Source organism: Bombyx mandarina, chromosome 26, assembly GCF_030267445.1.
Source record: "Bombyx mandarina strain Sakado chromosome 26, ASM3026744v2".
Classification (NCBI taxonomy): domain Eukaryota; kingdom Metazoa; phylum Arthropoda; class Insecta; order Lepidoptera; family Bombycidae; genus Bombyx; species Bombyx mandarina.
In genome coordinates this window covers 5,475,110-5,485,488 of record NC_143232.1, presented here as the reverse complement: position 1 = coordinate 5,485,488, position 10,379 = coordinate 5,475,110, and the positions used below count along the sequence as shown (strand labels likewise).

General features: G+C 37.8%; 2 protein-coding genes across 2 annotated transcripts in view; both read right to left on the bottom strand.

Moving 5' to 3' along the window:
* Nucleotides 1-1,047, bottom strand: part of LOC114241577 (uncharacterized) — a 6,970-nt gene extending 5,923 nt beyond the window's left edge. Inside the window, exon 1 of the mRNA XM_089738740.1 lies at nt 945-1,047. Coding sequence (XP_089594866.1) covers nt 945-1,047 — 103 coding nt within the window. The remainder of the gene's footprint in view (nt 1-944) is intronic.
* A 995-nt stretch (nt 1,048-2,042) lies between these two features.
* Nucleotides 2,043-9,379, bottom strand: LOC114250770 (putative cytochrome P450 312a1). The gene is made up of 7 exons (XM_089738806.1): nt 9,088-9,379; nt 6,865-6,954; nt 5,506-5,616; nt 5,057-5,242; nt 4,554-4,747; nt 2,856-2,922; nt 2,043-2,313 (listed from the first exon to the last, which is right to left on the bottom strand). The coding sequence occupies exons 1-7, from the start codon at nt 9,227-9,229 to the stop codon at nt 2,120-2,122; spliced, it is 984 nt and encodes a 327-aa protein (XP_089594932.1). The 5' UTR covers nt 9,230-9,379; the 3' UTR covers nt 2,043-2,119.
* Between the last annotated feature and the right edge of the window lie 1,000 nt (nt 9,380-10,379).

Genomic DNA, 10,379 nt, shown 5'->3' with positions numbered 1-10,379 from the left:
AATTCTGAAATAAAATTTGAAATTAGTCATATTTTTGTAACAAATATCATAGGTAAATAAAATAAATAATAATAATAACAATTAGTCCCTAAAAGCCTCACAAAACATCTCGAGAGGCTTGGTGTCAACAAAAAGTCAGTGGCGGCCCAGATGCAAAATGATGCTCACACTAGGCTCAGCCTGTATCGTGAGGACCAAAATACGATTTACTATGTATTTAATCGACCTCAAAAGGACATCACTATTATTAAGAATTATTAAACTAAAAAAAATGCGTTACAAGATTTCACATATAAAATAAAATTTGAATAATAAAAATAACGCGTCAAATAATTATTAATTATGTGGGGAGCGTAGAAATAAACAAAAAGAGATAGAAAACTAATAAATCTACTGCTATATCTTGCTTCTAATTGAGTTCTCTTTGTCAATATAGTTCAATGTTAACCATTTTTTCACAAGTGGTTTAGTGTCCAACCGTTTTGTGTTTTAGGTTTTGATAGATGGAAATTTTGTAGCTGTCAAAGTTACAGGTAATTTGTTAACCCTGCGTTTAATCAAGGAATCATATATTTCAGAAGAGAGCACCGCTCCATGTAACAATAAAAATATTTTTATAATGAATAGCTAACGCACGTTGAGAACTTGACTTTCCCTGTAAACGCGTTCTGTGGAGTACCTTCGAGGTTTATTTAGTACTAGCTGTGCCCGCAACTCTATCCGCGTGGAATAGTGAATTTGGACAGCAGTTTTTGGTCATGTCTTTTGGTTTATAAACACACACAAAAGTAATGCTTCTCTATACACGACATTAGACGTGTAGCTATCGGGAATCAAATCACACAGGTTTCCAGGATTGCTAACACGTGACAGAGCTACATAAAGCTAACCATGTGAAAAGCAGTTAACACTTAGATCAACACCCACAACTTTTAGCGTCTGACCTTGGGCTTTATTTATTATCATCACGAAACATAGGCTCAGTGGAAACGCAATCGGCAGTGAGTCGCGGTTCCCGTACTTCAAGTATCTCCTGAGACCGGGCATTTGCTGTCCGAACCTTCTGAGAGGTCAAGCGGGATTCCCTATCAGTGAAAGTCTCAGACTCACGCGATAGTGCATGAGATTCACGATCGATATAGTTAGAGCCGTATCGCTTGATACTTATATGGCAGTCGGCAATCTTATAAAATTATCCTTTATCTTGTCTGTTTGAATTAAATTTGGTACTATGACGAATTGCGAAAATAAAATCGCAAGAAAATGCTGATAAAGAATTTATTTTTTATTACTCTTACAGCGGTGGTAATTGAATAACACCAATTCCTGATTATGTTTTCTAGTAAGTTTTTATGAATTAATGTTTCACTACAAGAAGCATATGTTGTATGTAATTATTATAAACCAAATATTCACACTATTTCGAATAAACTTTGCTTCATTATGTGTGGCGTAGGGCGTGCTGCAGTCACCACAACTGCTTATGTCTGGATCAAAGCATTTGCACGTTTCATGGAGATAGATGGCTTTGATAAACCTACGATTTGGCCATTGTACTTAGCGATAAGCAGCTGCAGTCGACTTAGTTTTTTTTTTAAAGGATTTTATGACCTGGTCACTAAGACCAAGTCTTATTTTAATTTTTATGAAAAAAATTTTTATATGACATATGATATTATGAAATGAAATGAAGTTGATTAATATGAAACATGGCATGAAATGAAATTAAATGAGATGAAATATAATCTCAGTAAAATAGTGATCATAATAATATATTGAGACTTTTTCAGTGGACTTTTTGCAGGATCCCGAGAAGCTACGTTCAGCGGCTTTGTTTTATTTTCCCACATTTGTGCACTTTCACAGATACCAAACAGTTAATAAACCACCGTTATCACATATTTAAGCCTGAAGAAACAGTAAATAGACAAAATAAAACAAATCACACAACTTCACTCCTCGCGTTCCCGCCAAAAATCCTCGACTTAGTTGTTGTCAATGATTAACATTAACCGTTACAATGTAATGTGCCAGGCGGTGATGAGAAATATTCTAAAACGCCTACATTATTTGAAACTAAAAAGTATACAAATCATTTTCATAAATACAAACTATAAACTCACTCCTGGTAAACTTTATCCTGGATCTCAGGATACGAGCCCAATACCATCACGACAACCGTCATGAGCTGTGACGATGTATCAGAACCCGCAGCTATAAGGGTATCAACTTCATTCCTGATCTCTTTGTCCGTGAAGGCCTCGTCATCCAAGCCTTTCAAGAGAAGGTCTGACATTGATTGAGTTTTTTTTTCTGTAATGTTTAATGTTGTTATATTTGAGGCGGAACATAAAATCGAAACAAAAATGGAAAAAAATGAAAAAAGCCTACAGTCAATTTGTTCAATCCCATGAACACTCAGTTCACCGAACATATCAACCAATGAGAATCAGAAAATATTTTGTTATTTATAAATGCAGCGCATTCTTTGTTAGTAAAATTAGATTTTCTTTCTTAGTTTAGGAAGTTAATTTTAGTATTGCATCTACGGGTTTAGGGCCCATCTAGGGTTAAATAATTACTGGAGCTCTTTAACATCATATCGTGAACGCCGTCACCTACTTTGACACTTGACTATGTTTCGATTATACAGGAAATTATAATTATTACAGGTTTAATATTTATTAGGTACACGAAGCTATTCTTTCATCGTCGAAGTAGTTCGTGAATATGTGCTAAGTACGTATTTTATTAGGAAAATTGGTACCTGCCTACAAGATTTGAACATCGATATGGTCGCACCGGACGCTTTATCCTTTATGAAGAAAACAATTGATAGTTTCGAGATTACGTACCAGAGGCACAACCATTTTCGTGAGATTCCTGTTTGTTCTTTAAAGCTCCTCGTTGACTATTTATAGCCTGAAAGTTAAATTGCACGCAAATACTAATTTAATTAAATAAATCAAGGTATAAAATGCGCCGAGAATTAATTATTTTTACTCGGGAGCCTCTATCCGGTGCTCTGCAAGCGAAGTAAATTGTCCCTTCGAAACAAGGTGACTACAAAACTTGATGCGTCCGGTTAGAATCTATGCAAGTGTAGATTTATTATTATGAAAGAAGGATTACTGGTAGCCCAAATGCCTTTCCAGTTTTACCAGGATAGGTGGACGAGCAAAGATTCAGTCAGGAGGGATGGGGTTTGCTAACAGCTGCCCGAGCGCCTCCAAGGAGACCTAACAGCTCAAGAGTAGCTGCTTCGCGAATAAATCTACTACCGGATCGGAATCGCCACCCGCTGAGAAGATCCGGCGAGAAACTCAGCGAGCTGATTCATGGGTTAGGTTGCACGGCGAACTCTTTGTCGAGTTCGACGAGTACGGTTACCGAGGTCCCTTAGCCTGCTCCTAGTGTTAGAGCTGAAGGCGTCTAATGCAAAGGTTATTGGATCTGATGGATCCGTAAGAACGTGTCTAGGGCGTCGACGGTGACTGGCTCCTGCGTGATCAGGATTCGGGGAGTAGTCAGCGGCGGCAACTATAAGGCGATTATCATGACGCATAGCCTTATCGAAGTACCGTTCCGACGCTGACTTCATGTATCTGGATAGATTCGAGGCCCAGGTCGTCGTGTAGGTCAACGTTCTTCACGAACCACGGAGCTCCGACGGCTAACCTGCAAAAGCGGGATTGTAGAGATTGGAGGGTGTCTATGTGTGTGCGGGCCGCGTGAGCGAACACCACACTCGCGTAAGTCATAACGGGCCTTATGCAAGTTTTGTAAAGTGTCACCTTGTTCCGAAGGGACATTTTACTCCGCTTACAGATCATGGGGTAGAGTCTACCGAGAATAAACGCGGCACGGTCACGGACTGATTTTATATGCGGGCGGAATGTCATCGATGCATCCAGGGTAACGCCCAGGTACTTGACCTTCCTGGCCCAGGGTATGGGTTGTCTAAAGAGAGTAATCGGGGGTGTGAGATTTCTCCTAATCCGGGAGGAAATCCATGTGGAGCTTCCCCTCTGAAATAGCACCGCAGTACTTTTCGCTGGGTTGATGTCTATGTGCCATTTTCGGAACCACTGTCCTAGGGCTAGGGCTGCGCTCTGAAGCTTCTTCGCGATTAGGGACTTGTTTCTACTGGAATAGTAACCAGTCGTGTCGTCGGCGAATCAAGCTAACTGGGTCAGCGGCGACCGGGGAATATCGTTGACGAATAAGCTAAATAGGAGGGGTGAGAGGACAGAGCCTTGCGGAACTTCAGCTGTGAGAGATCGCGGGGAGGAGCGGGTTCCCTCGACTCGATATCGAAGAGTCAAGAGCAGCTGCTTCGTGAATGAATCTACTACCGGATCAGAATCGCAACCCGCTGAGAAGATGAGTTGAAGTGTGGACTAGGTTTTACGTCGAACTCTTTGCCGAGCTGGATGGATAGAGTGGATGGATTACGGGGTACGGATGCAAAAACACTGAGTGAGTGAAAAAGGGGTGAGTGTACGCAATACCGGGAAAACGCTACAGAATATGTAACGTGATGATGACCTTACCTTATTCGACATCGCCATTATTGTTTCGATCAGCTCGTCCTCCTTTTTCTTTAAAGCGCTCAGCTTGTAAATGAACGAATTGTGCAATAGAATATTCTGGAGTCTACGGGTCATCACAGCCATTAATTCATCAACGGCATGAATATACTTCTGATTGAAATCACATTCTTCTACTTCTATACTGAATGCTGTTGCTGTATTAGGAAATTCATTCATTTAAATAGTTCTTTCCGTTTTAATCTACAGAAAACAGGGTGTACAGTGAAATTTCACCAAATCCCTAGACTACGGTATTATGTGCAACGAGTATGTATTGAGTGAGATAAGAATAACATCAATATCTGGAATGAAAAACATTCGATCGTATTTACAAACAGATATCACCACGGTAACTGTTGCATGTGTCACGCTACATTTCCCAAAATTTAGGTAACAGTAGGTATAATAGACAGTGGTAAGATCTGTTCGTTCGCCAACACAATCTTTAGAACGTTGCTACTCACATAATAATGTTTTTAATGCCATTTCTTTGAAAGCTGCGGTGATAAGCACTGGGCCGCTCTTCATTTGGATTTCGATGGCAGAAATCAGATTCCTCGATTCTCGGTTGAATACAGCTGTATAGATGTTTAACATTTGCTGACTGAACGCTGGGTTCAATAGTTTGCGGTGACGCTTCCATGTCTCCCCTGGAATTTATCATAACATAAATACTGACTTATGCACAGTGGGCCTCTAAGACAATATGGAGCGTGTAGTTCAATTTCAAAATATTTTTATAAAAGCTATTAGTAGTTCCATATAAAAACGATAATTTTGAATATAATTTTAATAACGAAAAAATGACAAGATATCCACAACACTCAGCATTCACTATAGAGAAGTTGGTACAATTAAATTAAAAAAAATGGTAAATTATCTTGGAGACTTTTCATTTCAAATTCAAACTCACCTGCTGATGTGACGAGACCATCCCCCACCCAGTTGCTCGCGAACTGATAGAAATAATGTTTCTGAAGTGCGCCGTTGGCTACTGTCAGATTGTCTTCTGGGTCTGTTATAACTGTAATCAACATGTAAAGTAATTTGATTTTACACGTCTTAGCCTAGTTTTTAGTAGTTTGACATTTTACAGATTTTTTTTATCACGAATGGGAAAATTAGTTCATGACCCACCGTTGTTGGCTTAGTTTTTTTTTTAATTCATTCGAAGGTGACCAAAGTGGTAGCGAGTGATTACCGTCGTCTACCGTCGTCAAGTCGTTGCCAAATACCAACGGCTCGCTTTGCCGGCTTCGAAATATGTACTACATAATACAGCGCATTCCGGGAACTGAAGAGAAGAACATAGAGAGTCGTCGTGGCCTAAAGGATAAGACGTCCGGTGCATTCGTATATAGCGATGCAACGGTGTTCGAATCCCGCAGGCGGGTGCCAATTTTTGTAATGAGATACGTACTTAACAATTGTTCACGCTTGACTTCCACGGTAAAGGAATAACATCGGGTATTAAAAATCAAACCCGCAAAATTATTATTATTATTTGAGTTAACCAAACTCCTTGTTTTATTATTTAAGTTCTCTTTAAATTTATTTATAACACTATCTACTAATGGCATTTCATAATTATTATTCAACAATATGTTACGAATCTTCTTAAAATTAACTTCATAAAAATCCTTACTACTTAACCTTGTCATTCTGTCAAGTAAACCTTTTATCATACCTATTTTTTGAGACCTTTTGACCTTTTGAGCTTTATTTCTAAAATCAAAAATAATAAGCAATTAACTAATTTATCGGCTTTGTTGATTTGTATTAATTTATGATGTCTAAGGCAACTGTGCAGTGTAGGATAGTGATTGTTGAAATTCATATTATGGTAAATATTGTAGTGTTGACAATTGTTATTTTAAATATTGTTGGTTATCGATATGTGTAATTTTCAGATGCCTGATGAAGGTCTAATAAAAGACCGAAGCGTTGCAAAAATAATAATGTAATTTGTTATTATGATCCTATCTTGTCCACATTCCTGAGATAAAAAATATTTTATTAATAATTATGGACGATAATATTGATAATAGTATTACACTATATCTTTGTAAATTATAGCCTATGTGTTATTCTGATATATTCGTTCGACTATTCGGCAATAGATAGCGTTACTCTTACCGGCGTAACAATAACCAAAACCACTTTAACGTTTTAATCTTAAATTTATCATTAATAAATTTATAGTATCAGTGGCTACAGCTATATTCGTCTACATAATTACACAAAAAAAAAAAAAACTCAATTTATAATATACCATAGTAATAGTCAAGTCCTAATTTACATCTCGCGACACCTCCCTTCTTGTTTGTCTCTCCACATATATATTTCACAGATCGCAGTAATTCTGAAAAAAAGTAGAAGATTCGGTAACGAAGATATAGAAAGAAAACTTATTTTTACTCATTCAGTATATTATAGTAATAAAATAGCCAATTATCAGTTTATTAAAGAGTACTAGGAAGTGTTATAAACCTATAAAAGTACTCAATAATGAACATTGGCGCAATTCCGCAAATCCGCTGAAATCAATTATCCTAAAAATATTACAGAGAATGTCCGTTTTAATTTTGTCTTCGAAGCCAGAAGAGAGCCCAGATGTGATTGTGATAGAAACTACTATCTGCCTATGTTTTCAAGCTTATTTGTTAGTACGTATCGATTTAAACGCTCAACACACAAAATGTTTGTTGGCAGCAAAACGGAAAGCTTCCGTAAATATATTACCTACCTGTAATGTAATACCCGATACGAACCTATTGCTTATAATAACAGTGTTTTAACTATTACTATAACAGTCATCCATTACCACTAAGACCGTTAATTACTCGTAATAAATTAAAATGAAGATAATAAAAGCAAGATCAATCCGAAAAGTAGTTAATCATATCTCATAATAGCAGTAGTAAAATAAATCGTAGTATACAATTCACTGCGGGAAAATGCTCTATTATAAATACGTTTGTATGGATTGAACGTAACCTTCATTTCCTTAGTAGACTGTTGCTTACAGCTGGTTTTAAATCATTAAGATTTTAGTATGAAAACTTGATTAATTGAAAGAAAAAATTGAAGTCGTCAGAATTGTCCTAAAGAATGTAAGACGCCGGGTGTATTCGTTTGAAATGAATCTACCCGATGATATGCAGGCGAAGTAAAATGTCCCATAGAAATAAGGTGACACTCTACAAAACTTGCATACGCATATGACCTATGCAAGTGTAGTGTTCGCTCACGCGGCCCGCACTCACCTAAAATCTTTTCAAATTATTCAATCCCCTTTTTGCAGGATAGCCGTCGGAGCCCCGTGGTTCGTCAGGAACGTCGACCTCCATGACGACCTGGACTTAGAGTCCATCAGTAGGTAAGTATTTGCAGTCGGCGTCGATGCGCCACTTCGATAAAGCGGCACGACACGAGAACCCTCTCATCGTGGCCGCCGGTAACTACATTCCCGATCCTGCGGAAAGAACGGAAAGAAGTTGACGTTGCCCCAAACACGTCATCTCGGATCCTCCCGATCCACTAACGGTGCTTTTAGGTACTTCAAGCACCAGTCATCGTTCTCGTCGAATCCGTCACTTGCGACGAAGGACTCGACGAGTAATTAACCCATAGACACAGCCCACTGAGTTTCTCGCTGGATCTTCTCAGTGGGTCGCGTTTCCGATCTGGTGGTAGATTCTGCGAAGCACGGCTCTTGCTAGGGTTCGTGTTTGCAATGTCATCAGGTTTGAGCCCCGTGAGCTCACCTACTAGTTAAGGTTCCGCTGATATAACCTCTCAAGGCTATAAGATTAGATAGGTTAAAAAATATATATATATATATATATTGAAATGAAGGGATTACACAAGTTTCCCGCAGGCATGTAATTTTTCTAAGGAGAACGAACTTAACACTTTATGTTCAAGAAAAACTTTCACGTTGAAGAAATAACAGCGTATAATTAAACAAAAAAAGTATAAATTGTCTAATTAGTTATTGTAAAGGGAATCAGCCCGTATGATTAGGTCCCAACATTGTGCCTATGTCTGTCGCGAGACAGTCATGCTGTCCGGTTTCATGAATGGGACCTTATATACCGCAATGTCTGGTAGTAAAGTCTGCGAGTAACTGCTCTTGCTAGGGCCAGCGTTAGTAGCAAGCTCTCTCATGTTAAGCTCGTAAACTCACCTGCCAATCCGTGAGTAGCTGGAATAGCCCCTTAAGCTACTAGCGATTAGGTAGGAACAGTAAAAGAACGCAATTGAGCCTTCGACCTTATAATCCAAAATATGTGACAAAATAATAAACGGATTAAATCGTAAACTTAATATAAATTTTTTAGGCAATGGCTGCTTTTTCGGCAGCTGTTTTACCAAGGGTACGGGATTGCTAAAACTGATGAGTGACGGAAACGACTTACCATCACGCGTAATAAATAAAAAATAAAAATGTCTACGACTCGCAAAAGCCAATCGAAAAACAATTTAAACCTACTTTTGCTGCCTCCAATTAGCATGTGTGTATGTCCGATTACAGGCAGATAATTATCACACAAAGGAACATTGCTGTTGCTCTTCTTGATCGAATAGAACAGTAGCACGACACAAACAACAACTAAGACAATGAGAATAAACATCTTGATATCTAAGAGCTGAGAAATGAAACTGTGCTTAAGTACCGAAGTATCTGTCTTATATCACGTTGCAATGAAACAGATCTAGTGATATTTTGTCCGTTGTTTAAATATTTCAATAATTAATATTCAATTTGTCTGACCTTTAACAAAGATTCAAATATATTATTTGGAGTGCGGTTTTTCATTCTTCCTGACGTGATATTCAGTGTGAATGACGCTACTTCGGACTAGTTGCCATTTTACGTGTCTATTTAAGACAACAAACTCAAGATCCACTTGGGATGCCGCCGTCGAAGAATTAATTATGTGTCTGTATTTGTTTCGTGAATTAATTATGGGTCATTACTAAAATTATGAATGTCAGATTTTTGTTTCTCAATAAAGATCGAATAATTTGAATGAAAGATCATTGGGCGTTTTTTACCCGCTTTTTTTAAAGTCGCGAACATAAACCAAAACACTTTTAAATCATAGTGCTTCCAATCATATTTAATATTATGTGGTTATTTTAATTCATAACAATGGGAAAATGGAAATAAAAGTAAAATGAAATTCATATTTTAAGTTGACTATTTGTCCTAATTACTAAATATGACCGCTCAGTAAGTTAAAATATCACTCCGAGCTATTTTTATTTACCTTGGGAATATACCATTTGAAATTGGCCAAATCTTATTGCCATGAACACATGCGGCCAAACGGAGTGTATATAATGGAATTATACCATCGCAGAGAGTTGGTAGAAAATAAAATATTAATACGAGGCAGAATACAGTCTCGTCACATAAGAGCAAAACGCTATTATACATATATACTAATAAATCCGGCATTGCAAGGAAGACAAAGCCTCGAAGGGTATTACTGTTCCTGTATACACGGCCGCCGCACTGTAGGGAGTTGCGCGCACATCGCCAGTGTGGTATACTTTTTATCTTGGGCTATATATCAAGAAGAATTTCACGCACCTGCGGCGTTTTTAGACGAAACTCTTGTAGATTTGGATGCGGCAGAATAAAAGTAAAGAGAAAAACATGTTTTTTTTATTCCTTTTTTCCTCTTGAATTATTGCACAAAAAAGTAAAAAAAAATATATTTTTTTAATGTCCAGTTTCTCCTTATTCCCACGGCTCACAGATATGGGACCTATACC

What these genes read in the sequence shown, in the direction of transcription:
- LOC114250770 (XM_089738806.1), bottom strand. Translation starts at nt 9,229, where the DNA reads ATGTTTATTCTCATTGTCTTAGTTGTTGTTTGTGTCGTGCTACTGTTC. An exon ending in GCTAATTGGAGGCAGCAAAA is followed by an intron (nt 6,955 to 9,087) that starts GTAGGTTTAAAT and finishes ACTTTTTTTCAG; the next exon opens with AATTACTGCGATCTGTGAAA. An exon ending in TAATGGCGATGTCGAATAAG is followed by an intron (nt 2,923 to 4,553) that starts GTAAGGTCATCA and finishes TTTAACTTTCAG; the next exon opens with GCTATAAATAGTCAACGAGG.